This window comes from Rhipicephalus sanguineus, chromosome 10 (genome assembly GCF_013339695.2).
Source record: "Rhipicephalus sanguineus isolate Rsan-2018 chromosome 10, BIME_Rsan_1.4, whole genome shotgun sequence".
In the NCBI taxonomy this organism is placed as follows: domain Eukaryota; kingdom Metazoa; phylum Arthropoda; class Arachnida; order Ixodida; family Ixodidae; genus Rhipicephalus; species Rhipicephalus sanguineus.
In genome coordinates, this window is record NC_051185.1 from 107,183,297 (window position 1) to 107,210,786 (window position 27,490).

General features: G+C 50.8%; 1 protein-coding gene across 2 annotated transcripts; it reads left to right on the forward strand.

Moving 5' to 3' along the window:
- Nucleotides 1-64: 64 nt before the first annotated feature.
- LOC119406636 (uncharacterized) lies at nt 65-27,490 on the forward strand. 2 transcript variants are annotated; one of them, XM_037673368.2, is made up of 3 exons: nt 65-298; nt 14,785-14,871; nt 26,191-27,490. In XM_037673368.2, the coding sequence occupies exons 1-3, from the start codon at nt 271-273 to the stop codon at nt 27,243-27,245; spliced, it is 1,170 nt and encodes a 389-aa protein (XP_037529296.2). In that variant the 5' UTR covers nt 65-270; the 3' UTR covers nt 27,246-27,490. The 2 variants fall into 2 exon arrangements, with proteins under 2 accessions (XP_037529296.2, XP_049275952.1); XM_049419995.1 differs by lacking the exon at nt 14,785-14,871 and having other exon boundaries at nt 70-298; nt 26,104-27,490.

Sequence of the window (27,490 nt, forward strand, 5' to 3'; positions counted from 1 at the left end):
TTCGTTAATGTATTCCTCCGGTGTCGAGCAATGCTTTCGTCCCGTCTTTTTCACTCTCGCTACTCAGTTGTCCTCACCAATCCGATAAGAACGACCGGCCCAACCGTCCTCTTATCGAATGGGAGGCATTGCTGGCATTGCTACGAGCCGCTCGTGTTGCAGCAGTTGTGAGCGACCTGTTCGTGTGGCGCATTCTGTCGCCTTACGATTTTTCTCGCCGCTTCGCATTAAGCGGTGGATGTAACGTGCCTTGCTTTGTGCCGTTGTGCTATGGCATTCTGGGAGTACACGCTGACAGGTTTCAACTCGCTGACAGGTTTCAGCGATTTCTGGGAGCATCGACGCGTCGCCTTCGAACAGCCGGTTCCTGGCTATCGCGTCTGCGGCATTTGCGGTCGGATACCTTTCGAGGCGGTACTTCTACCGTGCAGACACGTTTCATGTCTACAATGCAAAGGTGAAGTGTGCGAAGCCAAGCAGTGTCCCTTCGATGGAACAGCCGTCACGGAAAATAAGCTTGTCTCGATTACCCTCGGCGCCTTGGATGACTGGCGCGTCGTGTGCGTAGTTGGTGGTCGGAAGTGTCCTTCTAACTTCTCCGGCCCACTGTCCAAACTGAGAGACCACCTGACCCATTGCCCTGGCGGTGACGTACACTGCACTAACTGCCAGCGATCCATCACACGTGAAGCCTTCGTGGAGCATTACAGGCAGTGCTGCGACCGGAACTGTGTGCGCCGAGTGCAAAAGGCCGTCGAAGGAATCCGAGGTATCAAAGAAGATGTCGAAAGACTCCGGCAGCGGGCACTGGACGGTCGCCATAGCGACGACGATCTTGTGAACGCAGCCAATGGTTTAGTCGAAAGACTCGCCAGCCTCGATCAAGCATTGTCCGAGGATCGGAAGATCGTCGAAGGAGCCGAGTGAGAGGGTGTTTTTCTGCTATCGCCGACGACGAATCGTATCAGCCCTGTTCCGTTCCGAGCTGCGTCGAAGCCTGGCGCGTTCTTATCATCATGCGTATTCATAAACGTGCGCGCCGCGCGCGACGCTCGCGCTGTTCAAGGGACACGTCCCATCAGGTGAGCTGATCACACCGAGTGGTGTGCATTTAAGCTCGAATGCAAATTTTTCTGCTCATAGAACAATGAAGTGAACGCGATCACTATGTTCATCAGTGATGGGGACAGATACGATTCCCACGAGTGGTTTCTCTCGAAGAACGTCGCGTTGATTATTGCTCGGAAAGCGGATGAAACCAAAGACCATTGGGCTCACATGACCAACGGAAGGTCATAAAATACTGAAAAGCAAGAACATGCTTCAGTACATCGATTAGGGGACGCCAGAGAGGGACAAGACCTGGACCACCACCGAACTTCGAGGCTTCATCGTGAAAGCCACCATCTACGTCAGTGTGAACTTCGAGTAACCGCCGTTGGTAGTTTTCGGTAATTTAGAATCGTCGCTCGATGTAGGTGAAGTATTTGCAGTGAAACTTCAATGACACGGTCTCCTACAGCGCAATTTGTGGAAGCCTCTTGTATTGGTTGTCTTTCAATAACAGAAAAAGGGAAATTTGGAGCTGCTTATTTCCCAGCGTTTATTACGTTTTGTTTTATAGTTGACTGTACGAACGTGCAACTTGAATTCCATTATCTGCTGATCACAATGCTGGTTATAATATGAGTGTAATAAACATGGTTCGAATTGGTTGGTGCGTCGCTTGTTCGTATTCTACAGAGGAGGATGTTGCAAGTCTAGCGAGATTTGCAGGCTATCGCCCCTCCCGGTTTGCTCCTTTCAGGTTATGTTGAAAGCATGGTGATATTTAAAAAAAAAGTGAAGCGTGGTCAGGCTGTCAAGAAGACGTGCGCGGCGCGACCCAGCCATGCACATGCTGTTGGCCCGTGTGCTATCACGCGTACGGTGCTGTTCCGGGGACCCCATATCACCACACCACACCCCAATATGAGCGTCACTAGTCTCCAATAACACACGAGGTCTAGCATATAAAACTGTTAAAAAACTTGTAGTATTCGCGAGACCTCCTTCCTGAATATCCAGTGACCACGCGGAAAGGCCATATCGTTCGCTTTGTCGTGCGGCGAACCAGTACTGTGGAGTGCTTCAAAGAAACATTCTCGATCTCTATGAAGTTCACTGCAGTCCAGCAAATAACTTTCAATATAACCATCGTTCCTACAAGCCTTATGACATACAATATACACACTGGTGGACACAGTGGCGTGTGCTCACAGCAATGCAATGTAACAGTCAAACAGTGCTCGAATTTTTCTTTCTCTGCTCACATGCATCAGTCACTAAACTTTTGTATTCATATCTTGTTGTTGTTGTTGGGGTTTAACGTCCCAAAACCACGATATGATTATGAGAGACGCCATAGTGGAGGGCTCCGGAAATTTTGACCACTTGGGGTTCTTTAACGTGCACCTAAACCTAAGTACATGGGCCTCAAGCATTTTCGCCTCCACCGAAAATGCGGCCGCCGCGGCCGGGATTCGATCCCGCGACCTGCGGGTCAGCAGTCGAGCACCATGACCACTAGACCACCGTGGCGGGTTATTCATATCTTCCACCGACACTCACATCGTCAATACGAAAAAAAAATGAAAGGTCGTCAGAACACACGTCGCGTGATCGCCCGTCAGTGATGTCAACTCTGGGTACTTATGCCCAAAGCGAGAGTTTTCAAAACCAGCATAAGCACTTTGTTTCTTTGGGGATGGCATCCAGGTGCTTCGAATACATGTTCACAGCAGTTTCCGACGACTGATCCTGCTAGGCTTAGAGTAATGTGATATGCAGTTTGAGTCCCTCATTTCGGCACTTCGTTACAAGATTACAACGATGTCGTCATTAGCCGGACGATTCACTCGGCACGATTGATAAGATCAGCAATCCAGAGTATATCGTTGCAGAGGGCGGCGTCTAGAATAGCGGAGGCGTTAATCGGCAGCTAGAAGCGAAAATATGATAGCTTTTCATAATGCTTGTGTAGCTTTTCCAACAGTTTCCCACACGTGTCCCTACATATCGGATATCCAACTGTAGCATATTGAGCGCGCGCTCGCGCCAAAAAGAAGTCTTCTTCCTCTTCTTCTTCGAGCGCCTTGATGATGATATTGACGCAAGAAAAACCACATCTAGCACAGCCAATTGTAGCATATTGAGCACGCGTTCCCGCCAAGTAGAACTCTTCTTCCTCTTGTGCGTCAATCTGCTGAGTCAGAAGGTCTCCAGTGTGCGAGGCCCTGCCATACGACTGAATGTGGAGGCTAAAATACAGAGTCGAGGTACCTGAGTGATAGGACGGCCATCAAGAAACAGTGACCAGCCCTGCCACGGTGGTCTAGTGGTTATGGCGCTCGACTGCTGACCCGAAGGTCGCGGGATCGAATCCCGGCCGCGGCGGCTGCATTTTCGGTGGAGGCGAAAATGTTTGCGGCCCGTGTACTTAGATTTAGGTGCACGTTAAAGAACCCCAGGTGGTCGAAATTTCCGGAGCCCTCCACTACGGCGTCTCTCATAATCATAGTGTGGTTTTGGGACGTTAAACCCCAGATATTATTATTAAGAAACAGTGACCAGCACGCGCCTTCTCCGTCCTCTTAATCTTCTTCTTCGTTCCCAAAAGACGTGCGCCGATTTGTACCGGCACGCCTTCTTCGTCCTCTTATCCTTCGATGCCAGAACACGTGCGCCTATTTCTTCGGTGTTGGATGCAGTAACTATGATGGGCGAGAGAACGAGTACAGAGAGAGAAAGAAAGAGAAAGAGGGAAGTTCAGGGAGAGGCGGGATTCGAACCCGCGTACCAACGATCCGAAGGCGGGCGTCGTAACCACTCGGCTATCCAGGCACGCTAGCGGGGCATAGCATAACCTTGTCTAGTATAGTATGGCAAAGAGGGGCGATATGGAAGTTAGGGTGAGGAGGTGAGAAAGGAGGAGGGAGTAAAGCGTGACGTAGAATGAAAGAGAAAGAGAGAAATAGAGAGAAAGAAAGGGTAAAAAGAAAGAAAGAAATTGAAATAAACAGATACGAAAAGCACGTAGAAACAAACCAAAGAGAGAAAAAGAAAGGAAGAGAGGAAGAAAGAAAATAAAAATAAAGAGAAATAAAGAAGGCGACCCAGCTGCGCACTTCCTTCAGGCTTGGCGTCGCTAGTGCAAAGCTGCCGTAATTTTCTCTTGTCCATTTCTTTTGAATCACGATTGCAAATCAGCAAACACGCGTGGTTATGTACAATACACGTGTCATTGTACAATAGCGAGACGGCAAGTCTTAGATACCCGGAAACGTGTGCGCAACGAACAAGGTATACAAAAACAGCAAAACAAAACCGCGAACTACGCAAAAGCCAAAGAGAACAGCAAGTACGTACAGTCGCTCATGGGAACACAAATGCAGCAGGATAACCTGAGTCAAACGAGCAAAAAATAATATAAATAAATAAAATACACGAAGCGCGCAAAGCATGTACGTTAAACATAACGAGTGACGCAGGCCACGGGCATTACGTACGCAATAATAGGCAAATATTCAAGCACGCGCAAGGAACATACACCAGCCGTTACCACAAAATAGCTGATTAACTAAGGCAACATGCAAGCAAGTGTACCCGAGCTCTCGTTCATTCCGTCAGACAGAGTTTTGAATTTAGTAATTAGGAATGCTTCTCTAACCTCGAAGGTCGCAGGTTCGGTCCCTGCGGGCGGCAAGTTATCTTTTCGTCCACTTTACTTTCTTCACATTTGTACCCTAATTGTTACAAATAACACCCCCTATACTGTCCTTGCCATTACTGTAAGTTAGTTCTCATTAATATCGCGTTCGTGGTGTGATTTAAAACCTGACTGAAGTATTGTGGCTCTGATATTACTGAAGGAATCACCTGCGTCGGTCACATGCCTTGAAACTGGTAAGTAAGGAAGGGCACGCACTTGAGGTTTATTATTGTTAAAACGGTACCTAAACGCAGTTTCAGTTTGTCCTATGTACAGTAGATGACAGATGGAGCATTCTAGCAAATCAACGACATTCGCTGGGTCACAGTTGAAACTGCCCCTGATTTTTACCATGAAGTTAGTCGCTGTGCTGGTTGCCCGGGTTGTCGTTGTCCTGTGAGCGCACACTTTGCAGCGGGGCTTTTTGCAAAGGATGGCAGCCAACCCCGTGGATATTGTCATTACATTTCGTTTTAGAGGAAGTTAAAAAATCCCGCAAATTTTTGCCTGGTCTGTTAGACAACACGTCGCGGTTTCGGAAAGGCTCCTGTAAGGCGTTCGCTCTGCATAAGCATGTTGTGGTGTTTTCGAAGAAGAGCGGCGACATTAGGATTAAGATTTTCTCCGTGTCTTTTTCATCTCGCTCTCCACCGAGCTGTTCTGATTTATCCGATAAGAACGAATGCCCTTTTATCGAAAGCACGAGTTGCTACAAACCTCTCGTGTCGCATCTGTAGTGAGCGCCCGTTCGCGAGGCGCATTCCGTCGCCTTGTGATTTCCTCCTCACTTAAGGCACATTCGCACTCGGCAAGCGATAACAGAGCGAAAACGCCAGAACATCCGGAAAACCGTTCGCGCGCGTCGTAAACATTCGCATTTCGTCTGCCCCACCTGCACGCCGCCAGCCGCCGCCTTCGCCACTTCTACAGTCGCATACAACTTATGAAGTCTGGAGAAGCCCCGCCTAGACGACCGAAGCGCGAGCGCCAATTTCCTACGCGACTAAACGAATAGTCCCGCTCATAGGCCGGACGGCGGACTCATCGGCCGTGCGGCTCATGACGTCAGTCTAGAGCGGGCGCCCATTGGTGCGGGCTCATATGCACTCGTATTTGAGGAGGAAACGCCGCAGACTCCTGAAGTTGTATCCATAGGCGTGCGCAGGGTTCCCCGTCAGGGGGAACTGATTGGGGGGGGGAAGGTTCGTCGCAGCGCCCCTCCACCCTACTAAGTCAATGTATGAGGCAGATTTGCGCCCCCCCCCCCCCTCTTAGGTGACTAGAAGGATCAATGTACGGGGCAGATCTTGCGCCCCCCTGTTTAGGTGATTAGGGGGGGAGGCCGCCCCCCGTGCTCCACCCTGTGCGCACGCCTATGGTTGTATCCGTCAACTATAACACACTCTGATTTGCCCGTTTTCTGAAAATTTAATTGCGTGCCGAATTCAAGTTATGCATGCAAAACATGAAAAAAACAATGTTTGCTCCTATTGGTTGTACATCAGAAAAGATTTGTAGCGCAGGAAACACAAATATAAAAGAAGACAGGAGACGGCATACGAGCGCTATCACCCACAAAGATTTATGGAGCCTTACGCGAGTTTATACTGTGCTCATCCCCGTCGCACATGTGCAAACTACTTTCTAAGAAAGCACTACTCTTTATCTGAAAGGTGTACACAAGGGGTGCTGACACAGGCTGAACCTAATAAAGATACCTTTCTGCCTCTATAATCTCACGGGTGAGCCTGTCACTACTTTTGCTGACAACAGCACACTGTGCAAAAGAGGTTCTCAGCCAGAAGAACTGCAGTGCACAGTGTACTGTTGTCGAAATTTCGGCTCCTTCGACGACCCGTGTTCACGAATTTTTCATCAATGACCTTTACGACATACAAGAATAGTTTCCCTTTAGTTGCAGCTACAAACCATGACGTCACATGAGAGATCGATATCAATAAGCTGCACCATGAGCCCGCTAAGGCTACAGCTGTTCATGTCAATAATGCAACTGAGCATAACAACGTTGACTGCAAATATCGGATTGTTTAAGTCATGCGTCATTCATTCATTCATTCATTCATTCATTCATTCATTCATTCATTCATTCATTCATTCATTTTACGTCATGAAAATTTCTCATTCACATTTCGCACCTACACTCAAGGCGCAAACAGGGAAAACAATAGCGAAGTTCAATAGAACGCATGAACCCAGTCAGTGCGATGTCACCTATGGGTATTTATGTGCAGTGAAACCAACTTAGGCATTGCTTTTTTTTTTCTGGGTGGGGGGGGGGGGGGGCAAAATCCAGGGGTTTCGAGCGCGTGTTCAAAGCAGTTTCCGCCGACCGATTCTGATACGTTGGACAACAATGTATTATGCAATTCGAATGCCCCCTTTCGGCACTTTTTCGTTCCCCGACGAGGTCATCATTGTCAGGACGAGCCACTCAGCACGATTGAAAAGATAAGAAATCTAGATTACATCACTACCCAATGCGGCCGCTGCAGTTGGAGAGGCGTTATTCGGCAGCTGGAAGCTAAAATATGACGAGGGTGATTATTGATTGTGCGTCATTTCCAATGCAGTTGTTCATGTCTACATACATATATTTATGACTTCATTGGCGGGAAGATATCATGACAACTCACTTGACGCCATAGGCGCTGCCCTAAAGCCAAACGAAGAGTCATGGGCTCTCAGAAAAATTGAGGTCGCTCTTTTGTATGCAATGAAATGTGTTTGCTTACAAATTTACGTTAATGATTCGACTGGCAGAAACGCACTTCATAGGAGTTCCTTGCTAAGGAAGAAAAGAAATCAAAATCATGTATGCTGATTTAGCGCTGCATATGCTGCACGAGGAGATTTTCTAAGTGCTGTGCGCATGTCAGTCATTTTCATCATTATTGGCAAGAAACCACGCAAAATATTGACACAAGGCAATCTCCGATATTATAATCTGTCGATGGGTGTTACTTAAAGTGCATGCTGGCTGAAGTGCCCCCACATGGTTGGACAAGGTTCGTATTATTCGTGGAGGCTATCGCGGCATTCGAACAGTTGGCGTACGAATGCTGCGATAGCCTCCACGCACGTGCGAGTCTAACTAGCACGTGCATGAGTATCGAAGCACACGTACCCCTATCAGTTGAAGCGGCATCAGCAGCACACTGTTCAGCAGACTACAGATTGGTCGACGTCTCCATTATTTCTTTCAGATGAGGCGCCGTAGACGTGTGCTACATGTAAATAAAACCAGGGATTGATTGTGCAAGCATAGATTCTCAAATGTATTTTACAAATATCTCAGCGCACGAGTTGAGACCGACCAGTCGTTTGAGATAGGAGCGATATGCATTGATGCAGCGCTTGTGCCAGTTGGAACCAACCTCTATAGATTTCCATGCCCGCTGTAGCTTTTACTGGAACTTGAGGGCAGGTAGGGCCAAGCGGAGAACACACGGGTGGACTACCTAACAGTATCTTCACAAATGCCCGCCAGGAAGCGACATACATTGCGCGGTCCGCCTCTGTAGTACAAAGTTACGGTGCTCGCGGCCACTGACCCGAAAGTCGCGGGTTCGATCCCGGTCGCAGCGGTCGCATTTCGATGGACGCGAAGTGCTACAGGCCCGTGTACTGTGCGACCTTAAGGAACCCACCCTAAAGTGAACCTTAAAGGTACTTACAAGAAATGGACAAAATTTCCGGAACAATCCACTAAAGGTGTGCCTCATAATCATATCGCGGTTTTGGCACGTGAAACCCCGGGTAATATTATTACATATTGCCACGCCCGCTTCTTTTATTTTGATGTGTTCGAGTTTGACCAGCAAGGACGGTTATCAACGCTCGACGCTGGCCCCGAAGCAGTGTTCGAGAAGCTTCACGATTTTGGTAGATCGTTTTGTTAAGATTGCGCGCCGCACGCGAATGTTCCAGCTTTGTCGAGAGATAACGCCGCCACCAGCGATATTGCTGGAAAGTTCCATAGCGCCTGTATAAAAGCCGACGCGCTTGACCGCTTGTCAGTTGATCGACGGACGACGCCCTGTTCGCCGCTATCATTGTACAGCGTGTATTGCTGTAGTTCTAATTCTCATTTTCCCGGCCACAAGTTCGGCCAAATAAACAGTTTCATTCTGCAAACGCCGACTGCTGTCTTCGTCGACGTCACGACCACGTGACATCTGGTGGAGGTGCTGCTTCTTCCATGATCCGGACGCCCCCGCGAAGCGCTGACCCAAGCCCAAGCCGCGACGAGGACGACGGCAAGGAGAACCCGGATCGTCGAACAAGCCGCAGGCAGAAGGGACTGCCGCCAGAGCACGGGCTCCTTCCCGAAAAAGACAGACAGCCGCAGATCCCAACATCGACCGCAGCGACAATGACCGACCCCGTGCAGCCTGCGCCGATCCTTCTTCGGCATCCCAAGGAGCCGCCAACCTTCCGCGGATCGTCGTTTGAAGACCCGGAAATCTGGCTTGAAACATACGACCGTGTCGCCGCCTTTAACAACTGGACCAATGAAGACAAGCTGCGTCACGTGTACTTCTACCTCGACGACGCGGCCAGAACCTGGTTTGAGAATCGGGAGTCCTCACTACAGACCTGGGATCTTTTCCGCAGCGCATTCATGCACACGTTCACAAGCGTCGTGCGCAGGGAAAGAGCCGCTTCTTTGCTGGAGACCCGGGTGCAGCTGCCAAACGAAAACGTCACCATCTTCACGGAAGAGATGACTCGACTTTTCCGTCAGGCCGACGCTGCGATGGCGGAAGACAAAAAAGTTCGCCTGCTCATGCGGGGTGTCAAACAAGAACTTTTTGCGGGACTTGTCCGCAACCCGCCCACGACGGTCGCCGAATTCCTCACCGAGGCTACGACTATTGAGAAGACACTGGACATGCGGACGAAACAGTACAACCGCTCGCTGCTGTGTGCAACCTATTCCGAAGTGCACTCACTAGCCACCGACGACTTGCGCGAAACCATCCGAGCGATCGTGCGGGAGGAGTTGCGCAAGCTGTTACCTTCGCCGCAGCCTCAAGTGGATTCGATCGCAGACATTGTCCGCGAGGAAATCAAAGAGTCACTGGGTGTTCCTCAGCCGGCACCGCCGCAGCTTCAAGCAATGAGTTATGCTGCTGCAGCCCGACGCAACGCCCCCCTCCTCGCCCACGTCAAGACGCCGCGCCGCCCCAGCAGTTCCGCCGCCAGGCACCACCGCCGCCACCACCGACGTCATACCGCCCGCCAGCCGGTCAGCGATACACGCCGAGGAAGACCGACGTTTGGCGCGCCCCCGACCATCGTCCACTCTGCTACCACTGCGGAGAAGCCGGCCACACCTACCGCCGCTGCCATTATCTACAGATGGGACTGCGTGGGTTCGCCGTCGACGCGCCGCGTCCACAGCAGGGGGAACGACCACGTGACATCGCCGACTACCTGGCAGGAGCGCAGTGGACCCCCCGAGGACCTTCCCGATCGCCGTCGCCAGGCCGCTACGCCTCTCCCCAACGCCGACCGTACACTGGCCCAACCCGGGGCCGGTCACCTAGCCCGCATCCGGAAAACTAAGGGCAGCAACCGATGGAGGTGCGGTTGCTGTACGACGAAATAACGAAGACCCTCCGCCGCCGACGCCGCCGCCACGACGAAGTCTTCAGGGCACGACGCGAACCCCTGACGACGAAACCTCGCGGACCGAAGTAGACCTGACGACGCAACGTGGAAGCAGCGGAACAAACCGACGTAGCCGTGACCCGACGCCACGACCTAACTGCAACGCAAGACGACGAACTAGCGACCTCGACGTTCTTATTGACGGCCACAGCGTCACAGCCCTCGTCGACACAGGAGCCGACTATTCTGTCATCAGTGGACCGTTCGCCACCAAGCTGAAGAAAGTTAGGACAGCCTGGGAAGGCCCCGAAATCCGGACAGCTGGAGGTCACCTCGTAACCCCGGAGGGAATCTGCACAGCGAGACTCACCATTAACAACCGGATTTATCCCGCGAACTTCGTAATCCTGCCGCGTTGCTCGAGAGATGTCATCCTTGGTATGGACTTCTTAGGCCTTCATGGTGCGATCATCGACCTGAGGTCTAAGTCAATAACGCTGTCCACGGAAAAGGCACCACCGCCGCACAGTCCGCCAAGAAAGCATGCCTTGAATGTGCGGAAGACCAGGTCACCATTCCCCCTCGCTCCAGCGTCATCATTTCCGTCGGCACTCAGAAATCAGCAGACCTGGAAGGCGTTGTTGAAGGCGACCAGCACCACTTGATTAATCGCAAGATTTGCGTCGCAAGAGGAGTAGCAGAGCTGCGGGCAGGGAAAGCAACAGTTATGCTCACGAATTTCAGCAACGAGTACAAGCACGTGAGCAAAGGCACGACGGTCGCCTACATCGAAGAAATCGTAGAAGCCAGCAATGCTTTCGGCCTCACCGATTCTCCCGAGCCTACTCCGACGAATAAAGCACCGCAACCAGCTTTCGACATCAATGCCAGCCTTCAGAAGCACAAACAAGAACAGCTCAAAACCCTGCTCTTGCAATACAAGGACTGCTTTTCGTCGTCGTCAAGAATTCGGCAGACTCCCGTGGCAAAACATCGCATCATAACAGAGGAAAGCACCAGACCACTCCGTCAGAGCCCGTACAGAGTTTCGACGCGAGAACGCGAGGCCGTGAAGAAACAGGTCGACGAAATGCTACGCGACGACATCATCCAGCCGTCGAAGAGTCCGTGGGCATCCCCGGTGGTGCTAGTGAAGAAGAAGGATGGGACTCTACGTTTTTGCGTCGATTATCGTCGCCTGAACAAAGTCACAAAGAAGGACGTGTATCCCCTTCCCCGGATAGACGACACCCTGGATCGATTACACAACGCAAAGTACTTTTCGTCGATGGACCTCAAGACCGGTTACTGGCAAATAGAGGTTGACGAGAGAGACCGAGAAAAGACTGCTTTTATAACACCAGACGGCCTGTTCGAGTTCAAGGTCATGCCCTTTGGTCTTTGCTCGGCACCTGCGACTTTTCAACGGGTTATGGATACAGTACTGGCCGGCTTGAAGTGGCAGACGTGTCTCGTGTACTTGGACGACGTCGTTGTGTTTTCCTCAAACTTCGACGAACACCTTCGGCGCCTTGAAGTTGTACTTCAAGCAATCAAGACCTCCGGACTCACCTTGAAGCCTGAAAAGTGCCGCTTCGCGTACGAGGAGCTCTTGTTCTTGGGTCACGTGATCAGCAAGGATGGTGTTCGCCCGGACCCGCGGAAAACAGCTGCCATCGCTGACTTCCCGACGCCCACCGACAAGAAGGCCGTACGCCGTTTTCTCGGCTTGTGCGCCTATTACAGACGTTTCGTCAAGGAATTTTCACGGATCGCCGAGCCGCTGACGCAACTCACGAAGGCCGACGTCGAATTCAGGTGGGAAACGTCGCAAGTTCAAGCATTTCAAGAACTGAAACGACGCCTGCAGACGCCTCCCATACTTGCGCATTTCGACGAATACGCCGATACGGAAATCCACACCGACGCAAGCAGCGTAGGACTCGGCGCCGTCCTTGTGCAAAAGACCGACGGATTCGAAAGGGTCATCAGTTATGCTAGCCGGTCGCTATCAAAGGCTCAACTACTCTACAACAGAAAAGGAGTGCCTGGCCATCATCTGGGCTACATCGAAGTTTCGCCCCTACCTCTACGGCCGGCCCTTCAAAGTTGTGAGCGACCACCACGCCTTGTGTTGGCTAGCTAACTTGAAGGACCCTTCAGGTCGCCTCGCACGGTGGAGCCTACGACTTCAAGAATTTGACATAACCGTCGTTTACAAGTCCGGAAGAAAACACTCCGACGCTGACTGCCTGTCCCGCGCCCCCGTCGACCCACCGCCGCAGGACGACATGGAGGATGACTGCTTCTTGGGAACCATAAGTGCCGAAGACTTCGCCGAACGACAGCGAGCGGACCCAGAACTCAGGGGCCTTGTGGAATACCTCGAGGGCAGGACCACCGTTGTTCCCAAGGTATTCACGAGAGGACTGACGTCGTTTTTCTTGCGCAACGGTGTTCTCCGTAAGAAGAACTTCTCGCCGCTTCGAGCCGATTCCCTTCTCGTAGTGCCCTCGACATTGCGACCAGAGGTCCTCCAGGCTCTGCATGACGACCCGACGTCTGGACACCTGGGTGTTTCTCGCACGCTCGTAAGAATACAGGAAAAGTACTACTGGCCGCGCCTTGTCGCCGACGTAACTCGCTACGTCAAGACCTGCCGGGACTGTCAGCGACGCAAGACACCGCCGACTAGGCCAGTCGGACTTCTGCAGCCTATCGAACCACCTCGACGGCCGTTCCAGCAAATTGGGATGGACTTACTGGGGCCGTTCCCGACGTCCAATACCGGAAACAAATGGATCGTCGTAGCTACCGACTACCTCACCCGCTACGCCGAGACAAGGGCCCTACCCAGAGGCAGTGCCGCCAAGGTAGCGAAGTTCTTCGTTGAAAACATCCTCCTGCGTCATGGCGCCCCAGAGGTCCTCATCACCGACAGAGGTACGGCGTTTACTGCTGACCTAACTCAGGCAATACTGAGATACAGCCAAACAAGCCACCGCCGGACCACAGCGTACCACCCACAGACCAATGGCCTCACCGAGCGGCTAAACAAGACCATCGCCGACATGCTGGCCATGTATGTCGACGTCGAACACAAGACGTGGGATGCCATCCTTCCGTATGTGACCTTCGCATACAACACGGCCATGCAAGAAACGACGCAAATGACGCCGTACAAGCTGGTCTACGGAAGGAGCCCGGCAACGACGCTCGACGCAATGCTACCAACCGCCACCGACGAAGACGACCTCGACGTTGCCGCCTATTTGCAACGCGCCGAAGAAGCTCGACAGCTCGCCCGCCTGCGCATCAAGAACCAGCAGAGGGTCGACAGCCGTCACTATAATCTTCGACGACGCCACATGGAGTACCAACCCGGTGACCGTGTGTGGGTCTGGACGCCGATACGCCGACGTGGGCTCAGTGAAAAACTTCTTCGGCGATACTTCGGGCCATACAAGGTGCTTCGACGTCACGGCGCTCTTGACTACGAGGTCGTCCCGGACGGCATTACGAACTCCCAGCGACGCCGCGCACGACCTGAAGTCGTCCATGTCGTGCGCCTTAAGCCGTTTTTTGCGCGTTAGCGAACCTGGGGACTCTACTTTTTCCTTTGTTATTGTAATTTATTTGTGTATGCACTTGTGTTTTCCTTTCCATGTTCTGTTGCAAGCATCGGGACGATGCTTTTTCAGAGAGGGGCAATGCCACGCCCGCTTCTTTTATTTTGATGTGTTCGAGTTTGACCAGCAAGGACGGTTATCAACGCTCGACGCTGGCCCCGAAGCAGTGTTCGAGAAGCTTCACGATTTTGGTAGATCGTTTTGTTAAGATTGCGCGCCGCACGCGAATGTTCCAGCTTTGTCGAGAGATAACGCCGCCACCAGCGATATTGCTGGAAAGTTCCATAGCGCCTGTATAAAAGCCGACGCGTTTGACCGCTTCAGTTGATCGACGGCCGACGCCCTGTTCGCCGCTATCATTGTACAGCGTGTATTGCTGTAGTTCTAATTCTCATTTTCCCGGCCACAAGTTCGGCCAAATAAACAGTTTCATTCTGCAAACGCCGACTGCTGTCTTCGTCGACGTCACGACCACGTGACAATATATAACGCGCAGTCGCGGCGAGCAGCGCACCTACAAAAACATGTCCTCTTCGTACTTTTCTTCTCGCCCATAAGCTGTCCTCTCCCTTCCGATAAGAACGATCGCAGTCTTATCAAATGGGAGGCGTTGCTACAAACCTCTCGTTCAGCCGCTGTTAGTGAGCAGCCGTTTGCGTGGAGCACTCCGTCGCTTTGTGATTTTGCTCACCGAATAGCATCGAGCGTTAGACTTAACGTGCCCTGTTTCGGGTCATTGCGCTATGGCTTTCTGGGAGTACACGCTGACAGGCTTCGGCGAGTTCTTCGAGCAGCGGCGCGTCACTTTCGCGGAGCCCATGCCTGCCGACCGCGTCTGCAGCATCTGTGGTCGGATACCTTCCAACGCAGCAGTGCTACCCTGCGCTCACGTTTCGTGTCTAGAATGCAGAGTTGAAGTGTGCGACGCTAAACGGTGTCCCCTCGATGAAACAGCCGTCACCGAAGAGGAGCTTGTCCCTTCTCGAACCGACTCGTGCTACTTGGAAAAGCGGCGCATCGTGTGCGTGGTCGGTGGTAGGAAGTGTCCTTCTAACTTCTCCGGCAAGCTGTCCGAGCTAATAGCCCACTTGCCTATTTGCCGTGGCGGTGACGTGCACTGCACCAAGTGCTACCGACCGGTCGCACGTGAAGTGATCGTCGAACACTACAGGCAGTGCTGCGACTCCAACTCAACGGGCCACTCCGGGACTGCCGCGCGAGTGCGAGAGGCCGTCGAAGGATACCGAGGTATCAAAGAAGACGTCGAGAATCTGAGGCAGAGGGCTTTGGACGTGCGCCATAGCGAAGTCGATCTTGTGAACGCAGCCAACGGATTAGTCGAAAGACTCGCGAGTCTTGATCATTCACTGTCCGCACCGCAAGAAATGGCGAGCGGCGTCGACCGAGAAGGCGTTTCGTCTCAATCACCCAAGCCACCTGCTGCGTCAGGTCCTTTACGTTCCGCTTCAAAGCCCGGCGCGTGCATCGCCGCTTGCGTGTTCACGCAGGCGTACTGCGCGCACACCTCAGTCACGCGTTCTAAGGAAGAACTGAGGATTGGTAGCGGGCGTCACTCGCTGAGTGGTTATACCTTTTATCTGCGTTCAATTTATTCGTGGGGATGCGAAGGCCGCGATGGGGTAAGCGTGGGCTTTAGTATGTACTTGGGGGCTGGCGAATGGGATGATTACGTCGAGTGGCCCTTCTCGAAAAAGGTTACGGTGATCATCGCACACCCCAGAGACGCAACCAAGGACCTCCGGCTCCCTTTGTTCGTTGAAGGTCTTAAAGTTGTAAAGAAACCGGCCCCTGAGAAAACGAACGGTGAATGCGAGACGGAGAAGACGAGCTGGGATGACATCGAACGTGGTGGCTACATTACCAAGAACAACCTCTACGTCCATGTGGAATTTGAGTAACGTACAATACCAGTTTTCATTAGCTTTTAAGCTTCGTTACATGCAGCTGTGAAAGGTGACCCTTACGCCATCGTACCGCCTAATCAGTAGAGTTGTTTTGTATCCCTCGTGAGATTTGATTTTCTGTTCTGGCCAGAGCACCCCAAAGCAAGCGACCTCGATGACTTTCTTTCTAAAGTTTATTGCGTGTGTACTGATGTGCAGTTCGTAAGAAGCTATGGTGCAACAGATATTCCTGGCTATTTTGTGATTAATAAACATCCTTTCCTTGAGTTACCGGTGTTTCTCCTGTTCGCAAACTGTAGCGCATGCTTTTGTGACCACTGAACACTTGCACGAGGAAAAACTCACAGGGTCACTCGTGTATTTGCTTAAGATGACTCGAAGAAGGAAGCCATCATCTTCTTTTAGATCCGAAGCACCTTATGAGCTCGGGCTGCCGGCGTCTCCTGTCGTTGTAGCCCGTCATGGTGTCTCTCGTCGTCGCCCGTCACAATAAAGCAAGTGGCAAATAAGATGGCGTGTTCGCTCAGGAAAAGGCTCGCGAGAACACGCGCTAGCCCGCGAGAAACAACGCCGCGAGCACTTCCCCGAGTGGCAAATAAGACGGCGCGATGGCTCAGGAAAATCTGTGTTTCTGAGATGGACGCTGTCTGCGATGTTGTCTATAGCAATGAGAGGACGCTGTCGTCTCATTCTTATTGACGTGTCCCTAAGGGTTGCACCGGTGCTTCGCAGCTGTCCAGGTTTCACGTTAGTGGAGCTGTTTTTTCTTGTCAGTCGATGCGCTGATCCTCTCCTGCCTCCCCTCCTTATGCTTTCTGCAGCTAACGTGGTTTCGCATTTTCTGCAGGATAGCAGGCATCGCAAGCTTTCGGCAACTCATCTGCCCTGTCTACGTGATCGGCCAACTTTTGATGAAGCGACGATGTGATGGGATGACATCATGTCAAGACACGTTTATGCGACGTCACACGGTGACTTCATCACGTGATGGTCATTTTGTGCATCACTCGTGCTGATGCCGCCGACGCTAAGTATCCAGATGTAAACAGATAAACGTTTCCGACAATTTAAGATCTCCCATGATCGTTGACTGGAAAATTGTAGCGAAAGTCTTCCAACATCAAGAGACAGCCGCAGACACGCACATCCAGGAGTCGCTCGGATATAGAGAGCCTAGTGCTCACCTTATATCGATGCGCTGAATGCGTTCACTCCGCTCGCCGGTTGCCTTGCAAAGGCGCAAGGATGCCGCAGCGTACGCTAATCGCTAGGCTTAGGATGCCAGCCAATCGCTAGGCTTACAGCCCACATCGCAACAGGCGCGATTCATGGTGTTAGATAAAGAAAACTTTGACATCTGCACTTGTTCACGCAGCTCCCCTAAATATGTAGCAGATTGCAACACGGGCCGAGGACGCTCGGGGTCCGCCGGAAGTTTCCAAGTGTAGTAGTTAAGTGTGAATGTGTATTCTCTTTCTGTTACACTTCTTTAACTCTATGAAGGTCAAAATTTTTCGCCAGGTGTGATATCCCAGGGTGGATTTTTCATTGCTGATCGAAAATCCATTTCTAAAAAGGTCATCGTAATTTTGGGGGGCTGAACGTCAAGTGACAAAAAGATCGTTCGTGTTGTTACATACACATCGTTTATTCCCGAGTAACAGCAAGATAAAGTCTAAAAAAAAGCTTATAAGACTGTTAAAAAATGCGTTGTCATAAACATTGTTCACCGATGTACACGAATGAGTCCACGAAGTGTCAAATAGAAACACGGAGGAAGAAAAGTCACCTTTCAGTGGCGTAGGCAGAAATTTGTTCCGGATGGAGGGGGGGGGGGGGGGGGCACGCACGTGCGGTCCGGGCAGATAAGCGTGGTCGAGTGCCATTTTGTGCTCTTTATCCCATGGCAGAAAAAAAATTGGGCGGGGGGGGGGGGGGCACGGGCCCGGAGTGCCACCCCCTGGCTACGCCACTGCGCCTTTGACTGAATCAGCATCGTCTCACCGCGTACGCTTTTGAGACGTCGCTCGTCCATCAACATCTGAGTCTTAACTCGAAGGCAAATCCGCGCCTGACGGGCTCAATCAGCTTCTACTTAGGCAGTCGAGCGGTGATTCGGAGGAATCTCCGGTCGACTTACTTGCAGCAGAGCAACCGGCGCGCACTTCCATAGCGCGAGATATACCGAAAGGTCCGGAGAGGAGCAGGCGATTCTTTTTTTATTATTTTGTTGTGCCCGCGGCGCGTAGCGCTGTCGGCTTCGACACTGTTGATCATGACGGCACTCCGAACTCGACGCGCGCATTTACTTGAAATGTTAAAAAAAAAATGAACAGAGGTCGTTCGGGGCCCCTTTAAGTGCAACAACCTATAAAGTGTTCCAACAAATGCGAACAATGTTCGGCAGTGAAGAGCTGAAAAAGATCCCGTGACGTCACTCTGACACCCAATAAAATGGGTAATCCGCGTGACGTCCCTCACCTTTCGAAGGTCCCAGAGGCAAGGCCACCTGAAAACTCGGATGCAGCGCCACTGCGATGTGTAGCGATGCGGTCCTTTAGAATTTTTCTAGTGCGTCTTTTTCAAGTTGGGAATGTTTGCCTGCTTGTTGCCTGGATTATTTATCTCTATATTAAATTACTCCTTCAGGAACTGCAGTGGACGCGACTCACTTGATCTGGTCGGGCCTGCGCCTAATACAAGCAGGTCTTAGCCACCTCTGAGCTACCGGTAATCACTCCAGTCGCCCTGCGGAATTACAAGGGTGGATACATGGACCATTCCACCCATCCTTATTAGTCTTCACGAGCGAATTCAACTTGTTTGTTTACACGCCTCTTGTAATATCACGTAAATATGTTAAGACTAAGGGTAGTTTATCGAATAAAACAAAGAAGAAACCAGCCTAGCTAGGTTTATGCCCTATTACATACTGGCCTTATTTTTTGCAAGTACAGCGGATCCAAGCGTTGTAGAAGTTATTTCGTAGTAGGCAACATGTGAACAGCTCCTCACTTCAGAAGAACACCTTCCTCTAGTAGCCGTACTACAAGGCTGCCTTAACAAGGGAAAGTAGGGAATGAAATCCAAGTTTGTCTGCTCTGTTCTGAATGCAATCACATTTGGACGTAACCACGATTTAGCGAAGCTTTCTTTTCGCTGAATTTTCCTACACTGAATACTCACGTACTTTTTCACCGTTATTAAAAAGAATTCCTATCTCTTCGGTTAAGCATATTCTGAGCACACCGCTTGTATTTGTCAGTAGGTCCATGAGCACCCATGAGAAAAATCGAACATTATGATACGCTTCCGGTCATGCATCACACCCCAGATATTTGCAGCCTCTTAGCCTGGTGCCGCGTGATTTCACAGATAGTATACTGTCTGGCTTTGCTTGTTGCGCAAACACGTACGTTTATATGTTCCTGACAAGGTCGCGGGAATACTGCACACGAACGCAGGCACACGAACACGCAAGAAACACGCACGCACGAACGCACATACGTATGTGTCCGTCCAGTGCGCAGGAAAAATTGGGGGGGGAGGGGGGGGGAATTGTCATGTAAGTGTGAGCATTAGATTAAAGAAGCTAATTAGAAAGCCAATTTCGCAGCCAGGGCGAAGCAATGAATACTATAGCAACTACTAGATATGTTATTCGCAGTAAGGTTCCTCCTCTCTTGCGGAATTCCTCCTCCCTCCAAGATATAAAAGCTGCTTCGATAAAAGAAGAAGATAACCGTTGCCGCTGGAGCTGATGTGGCTTCGTTTGTTCTGAGCGATATTAAAAGTGCTCTCTCGCGGGTGCGCGATAACATACAAAAGCGTCGAGCACAGCCGGCAACGGTCGCAACGGAGGTCATGCGACTGATTACTGCGCATGCGCAGTAATCAGTCGAATGAGAATAAGAAACAAGAAATATCGACTGAGCTGTACACACTAGGGGGTTATGCCTTTGGGTTAAGCTGCTACTTCTCGTTGTCGGTAGGTGAACGTGGAGAAGAGCTGAGCGTGAGGTTCATTTTGGGCATTCGGGGCGGTGACTGGTACGATTTCCTGGAGTGGCCCTTCTCGAAGAAGGTGGCGCTGACCATCGCGCACCCCACAGACGAGGCCAAGGGCGTTAGGCTAACGTCATTCATAGAAGGTTATAAAATGTTGAAGAAGCCGGGCTCCCGTGATTTGAACACGGGAAGGTTAACCGAGGCAAAGAGCTGGAATGACATAGAACTCGAAGGCTTCATTGTGAAACGTGCCCTCTATGTACATGTGGAATTTGACTGACAGACGTTCAGTTTTCGTTTAGTCAGTTTCGCTGATCGGTATAGCTGACGGATTTAGACCAGGACCCCTTATCAAAACCTTTCCTGTATCCGAATGAGGAACCTTGGAACTGTTTGTATTGATTTCCTCATTGTTCACTTTATCATTGCGTTGACGAACGTGCAACTGGAATGTGGTGTCTGATGGTTACATGACGCTTTATTGGAAATAAAGACTCTGCGCATCGGTGCTTTTGGGGCATCTGCAGGTGCCCCAAAAGTAAAACGGAGCACGCGAGCTGTGGCCAAACTGCATGCCAGCGTGCTCTATCAGGAGTTGCACTGCAGATAGCGAGGGTGCGTCGGCACATCTGGCAGACCTATCCCTATATTCTGATGCTCGCAGGGGCGTAGCCAGAAAGTTTTTTCGGGGGGGGGGGGGGTTCAACCATACTTTATGTATGTTCGTGCGTGCGTTTGTACGTGCGCGTGTATATTACGCAAACAAAACTGAAAAATTTCGGACCCTCAATCCCCCCCCCTCCCCCTCATGGCTACGTCCCTGGATGATCGCCTTATCGCCGGCTCGAGCGAAGCCGCGCTGCTACCATCACTGCTCGTCAGAGACGCCTTAAATGCTTTATCCATTTGCCCGCGTCGTGAAGAAAACTTCGGACGCGTGCGTTTTCTGCTTCGCCAGGAATGCCACCACTTTTGCCCCTGACGAGCAATGAGGGTAGCACCGCGGCTTCGCTCGATCCGGCGAGAAGGCCAGCATCAGCATATCGGGTGGGTCAGCCAGGTGTGCCGACGCACTCTCGCTATCTGCAGCGCATCTGCTGATAGAGCGCGCTGGCATGCAGTTTTGCCGAGTTTGACCACAGCTCGCGTTTTACTTTTGGGGGCACCTGTACATGCTGGTGGGCTGGCCGGTTGATACTGTTTACTTACCATTAAACTGCGAGCATTGAACTATTAGCATTAAAGCTGTCGCCATTCAGCTGAGTAAAGACAGGCGCGCGTGGGGAGGCGGTAAGCAAGGTGCGCAGATGTGATTAAGAAGTTTGCGGTGGTTAATTAGCGTTGCCGTGGTTAATTAGAGAAACATGTGAGAGAGGCCGTGCGGTTGGCGTAGCGAGGTTGATGATCAGATGATGATGAGGAGATATGGCCACTTAGCGCTCTAAGTGACCATATTTTTATGGTCAATAGACATAAGTGGTCGTTGCATCGCTTGTTAGGATTCTGTTGCGGCTGCTGTCGCATCCATTTTGCAGTGTAAGACTGCTTGCACGAACGCAGCTCTTCAACCTGATGGTGACACTGATGTCAACAAATCATAATCGCTGCTCATGTCAGCCTGCTTCCATGCGATAAGGACGCCGAGAAAATATTATTGGCATCTGTGCCAGAAGCTGCGTACTATGCACTCATAACATTCACGTGGCATCACGGATTCTGCTTCGCACGTATCTGGTACTTTATTGGTCGGACATGCAGCTTCGATGATGCCAGTACAAGTCGTTTATTTACAGCAGAGCCAAGTGCGAACGAAGCAACCTATGAATGATAAACCACAGCGTCCCAGTACTGATCCTAGGCGTATCGCTCGCACTTTCACTGCGCTTGCAACTTCATGCACACTCGAGGAGCACTTTTGCCGTTGTCGTGCTGTCCTTATAACGACTAAATAAAGAACATCGCGCCGCGAGTCGTAACCACGTCCTGTGTGGGAGCGAAAGCTTGCGAAGGCTGCAGACGGGCGCGGCTCAAGTAGAGGTGAAACTGGCCTCGGGAGTAACGGCACGAAGCCCGAGCAGCGCCGCTTGGGCAACAAAGCGTAGTGTACTTCTATTGTAGCCCCAAAAGAGATTACAACGGGCTCTAGAAACGCCGCTCTTCCAGCTTTCGCTGTGACTGTGCTGCGATTTCAGCGCAGGCCTGGCGTTTTTTTTTTTTTTTTTTTTTTTTTTTTTTTTTTTAAAGCGGGAGCCTCAGATGGCTAATCAAACGCGGACATTGACCAGTGCCCCGTGTCGCCGGCGTCCTGTGGCGTTTGTGTCAACACGAGCGATGTAAAAAATAATCACGATGACGCCACCACGACGTCACAGACGGGCAAACTTTCACAGCGAAAGCTGTTATGAGATCACAACAAGGGCCGTTTTTGGCGCCGTAGTTGTCCGCCGCCGCCGCCGCCACCGGTGTCCGTAACCACTATCGCTCGAAAAAAAAAAAAGACGAAATGAAAAAATTTCCAGGATGGAATGAGGTTCGAGCCTGGGCCCTCTGCGTGGGAGCCCAGTGTTCTACCACAGAGCCATGCCGGTTGTTGTTTTTCCTTCATGGTATTTATTTGAAACTGCGTTGCAAAAATACCCTATACAGGCTTCATGTCGCGAAGGAACCACATTAACACACGTAATGTAGCGTGGTAGAAGAGTAAAATAACAACCAAGCGTCACACCACGCGAATTTTGTAACCAAGCGTCACGCAATGCGAATTGCGCAACGAGCGGGTTGGTGAATGCTTCCAACCCATTACAAAGGGATCTCCCATAATTCTTCATCGTCATCAGCCTCAGCATCAACAAAGTGCACATAATGCCTTAAAGGTGTTTAGCGGGTCCCACGGTTCTCCGCAGAATGACGAAAAATGAAATAGTGGCTGTTTCCCTGCATCAAAAAATTATGATCATTTATAGCATAGTGGGTTCCTCGCAAGTGCACTTCTATAGGTTGCCAAGGAAGCCCATAGGGCTCCCATGATGCATTTCCCCAGGGCCTCACTCAAGTTCTTTTCCTGTCTCCATCTTTCTGACGTTGACATATGTTATATAGGGTGGTGGGACACTAAAATAACGACCGGGAGTCACACGATGCGAATTACGTAACTAGTGGGTCGTTTAAAGCTTCCAACCCATTACAAATGGCTCAGCCATAATTCTTCATCGTCATCAACCGTCGCATCAAGAAACTGCACGTAACGCCGTACATATGGTAGCTCGTTTTTCCGCAGAATGACGAATAATGTCGTGGTGGGTGCTTCCAAACTTCACAAAAAATATGATTTGTGGCGTAGTGGGTACGTTGCTAGTTTACTTGTATTAGTAGCCACAAAAGAGTTTATAACGGGCTCTAGAAATGCCGCTCTTCCAGGTTTCGCTGTGACTGTGCTGCGCTTTCCGCGCAGGCCTGGTGTCTTTTTTTTTTTTTTTTTGACGTCATCGTGACTGTCTCATATCGGCAACATGGGTGGCTTCATCATGACGTCACTATGACGTACCTTCACGTGACAGCATGACGGCGCATCATACGACATTGTCACTTCTTCAAAGGTGGGCCAATCGCAGATGCAGTGCAAACCAGGTAAATACCTCCGATCCTGGAGGCATTGAAAAACGATGTTAGCTGCAGAAATCCCTCGATGGGAGGCACGGCAGGATCGACGCATCGACTGAGGAGAAGAAGACGAAGATGGCTTTCGCCTTCCAGTCGTGTTAGGTGACTGCATAAGGGACCCTGTAATTATACTGGCAAGTTTTTGCAACGCTCTTCCTGTCTACTCTGCCTTTCTTTCCTATGTTCACTCGCTGCAAAAACTTGCCAGTATGATTACAAACCAACTAGCCCAAGCTTCAACACTTATAAGGACCGTGTAAGTTTTAGAGTAACGCGAGATCGTATCCTAAAGAAGTCAGTTGCAATCCTTACTGCGTATAACATTCCAATTTGTTGCAATCGCATTGCGGCGAAATTGTGACATTTACTTTTTATTTTATTTCTTTTGTCACTGACGCCGAATGAAAATGACTACCCGAGTTGCTAAGACTTCTGAAAACTTGAAGCGGCTCTCCTCTTTACAGTGAAACTGTTATCCTGGATCTAATTAAAATTTTTCTTTATATATGTTGTACACCATAGCAAATATATACATATATTCCACAGCTCCTATTCAATAAAATCGGCAACATCGCGATCGAAAAGGGCTTCCGATTACCATACAACCACTCCTTTATTCTTCACTTCATGACTAGAAGAAGTGTTCAGAAGCCTAGATTGGGAAGAAATGTGAATATATATTAACTCAGAACACGTTAGAATTCATAACTTGCAGACGTAACTGTACTCTTCAATAATAAAGTCGCTTAATTGCAAAACACGACAGAATACGTAATTCGAGAAAGCGCCTAAGTAGGCATCGACATATTTACACAGCGCAAAATGAACGAGGGCACATGAGAGGACACAACACACATGTGTCCCCGTTCATTTTGCGCTGTGTAAGTATGTCGATGCTTAATCACCAACTAGCCCAAGCTACCGTTCTATCAAGTTACACGTCTAAGTAGGGCTGAAGACGAATACACAGAATATAATGGCAATGCCAAGTGGTTTGACGAGAAAAGCGAGTATTCGTGATAGACAAGCGGGCCTTCGAATCAGTAGAGTATGTATATCTAGAGAGAGAGAGAGAGAGAAATAGATGAAAACGAAACGCAGGGAGGTTAACCTGGCGCGAGTGACCGGTTTGCTAGGTAACACACTAACTGGGAAGCCTACACATGTAAAACCGAAGGATAAGGATAGGCTGGTGCGCATACGGTAGGTATATACTCTCAACTCATGACCGAGAACTTGACCCGCGTCATCGCTGACGCGGAAGAGTTCCAACTGTTGATACATATGAAACCCGACATAATACATATTGATGGCTGCCACTTGATGCACGTCATGATTGAAGCGGCCACGAAACGTTGATCGATTTTCGCTTGATTCGTTGTGGCTTTTTGCAGCATTTCAATAGTTGACGCGCGAATGATTCGGACGTGTTTTTGAGAATTGAAGCGATTGTAACTGCGTTTCACGCAACCGTAATTACTAAGGGTGACGTCACCAGCACAATATACAGCTGACGACAATTGGGTGCCCTATACGCGTAGAGAAAGCTTCACATTTCCTGGGAGAAGAGATATTTAAGTGTACTTCGCGGATATCTCAGCCCAGGAGTTCGGCCCCACTGTCCCCGGTCGTTTCAGATAAGGGAGATGTGCGTTGATGCAGCGCTCGTGCATGCTCCTACTAGCCGCGATAGATTTCCATGTCTGCAGTGGCGTTCACTTGAACTTCGGAGTAGGTACAGGGAGGGTCAGGCGAAGACCACACCAGTGGAATACAGGGGCGGCGCCAGGATTTTTTTACTGGGGGGGGGGCACCCACGACAAGTGGGTTCCTTCAGGGGGGGGGGCAGAGAGGCTGGGAACATATGCATTGTATTTTGACTATTCTTGCAAGGGGGGGGGTGGGGGCAGGCGGAAATTTTGGGGGGGCTGGAGCCCCCCCACACCCCCCACTGGCGCCGCCCCTGGTGGAATATCGAAGCGCGTCTTCACAAACACACGGCAGAAAGCAACATGCTGCGGGCACTCGCCGCGAGCCCCGCTTGCGCAAGATATGTTTCCTCTTCGTCCTATTCTTCTCGCTGCTCAGCTGCCCTCTGCCACGCGATAAGAACGATTGCCCTCTTATCGAATGACCAGCACTTCTGCTTTAAAGCAGATCAGCGCCGGATCATCTCCTGCGCGATGAAGAGGATTGCGCTTCAGGGACTTTCCTTCGCTTTGTAAGGGTGCCCCCTCATATTGAGGGAGCACCCACGTGCCATGTAGGGGGCTGGGCCCCCACGTTCACACACTGGCAATAAATGTTTCTACCACCACCTTATCGAATGGGGGCGTTGCTACAAACCGCTCCTGTAGCAGCTGTCATGCGCAGAAGTTTGCGTGGCGGATTCCATCGCTTAGCGATTTTTTCACCCCTTCGCAGTCAATAGCGTTGGACGTGACATTGCTCCTTTTGTGCGGTTCTGCTATGGTGTTCTGGAAGTACCCGCTGACAGGTTTCGGCGATTTCTTCGAGCAGCGACGTGTCGCCTTCACGGAGCCGATTCCCGCCGACCGCGTCTGCGGCATCTGCGGTCGGATACCGTCTAACGCCGTGGTGCTACCCTGCGCTCACGTTTCGTGTCTACAGTGCAAAGTTGAAGTGTGTGCCGCTAAACAGTGTCCCCTCGATGGAACAGCCGTCACTGAAGAAGAGCTTGTCCCTTTTGAGACCGACGCGTGTTACTTGGAAAGGTGGCGCGTTGTATGCATCGTTGACGGACGGAAGTGCCCTTCAAACTTCTCCGGCAAGCTGTCCGACCTGAGAGCCCACCTGACCCGTTGCCGTGGCGGTGACGTGCACTGCACCAAGTGCTACCGACCGGTCACGCGTGAAGCGGCCGCCGAACACTACAGGCAGTGCTGTGATTCGAACTCCAGGTGCCATTCCGTGAGTGACGCGGTAGTGCGAGAGGCCGTCGAAGGAATACGAGGTATCAAAGAAGACCTCGAGAGTCTGCGGCAGAAGGCGTTGAACGAGCGCGATAGCGAAGACGAACTTGTGAACGGAGTCAACGGGTTAGTCGAGAGACTCGCCAATCTTGATCGTTCACTGTCCGTGGCGCAGGAGACGGCCAGTGGCGCCCAGCGAGAAGGCAGTCAGTCATCGCAGTCATCTGCGCCAGGCCCTTTCCGAGCGGCGTCGAAGCCCGGCGTCTACATCACTACGTGCAAGTTCAAGAATGTGTATGCCGCACGTGATTCACTCTCGCAGACTAAGAGAGAACACGGGGTATTGGGTGATGATTACACGCTGAGCGGCTATACCTTTCGTCCTTGGTATCAGTTTTCGTTGTCGGGGGATGCAGGCAGTGAACAGGTGAGCGTGCTGTTCGCCATACACTTCAAGGATGGGGAATGGGACGATTACGTCGAGTGGCCATGCTCGAAAAAAGTTGCGTTGGTCATCACGCACCCCAGAGATGTGACCAAGGACGTCAGGCTGCCTTTGCGTGGCGAAGCTTACGAAGTTGCGAAGAAACCGCGTCCCGGTATGGTTAACAAAAGCTACCGGACGGAGATGGTGTCTTGGAATGACATAGAATTTCGTGGCTACATTACGAAGGATACCCTCTACGTCAATGTGGAGCTTGAGTAACGTACAATCACCATTTTCGTTTGTCTCCTTCGTCACGCAACGTATAGTTGACCAAATTTACCGTGTACTCGAATACCACCATAGACTACCGTACTTGCGAAGCACTATGCACTATAGAGTTCTGTTCTATCGGTTGTGTTATTTCTTGCTTTTTTTTTTCCGGCCAAGCATCGGCATGCAAGTAACCTTTATGGCCACTTTTCACTTGTACTGATGCGAAGTTTGGAAGCAGTTGCGCTATAAAA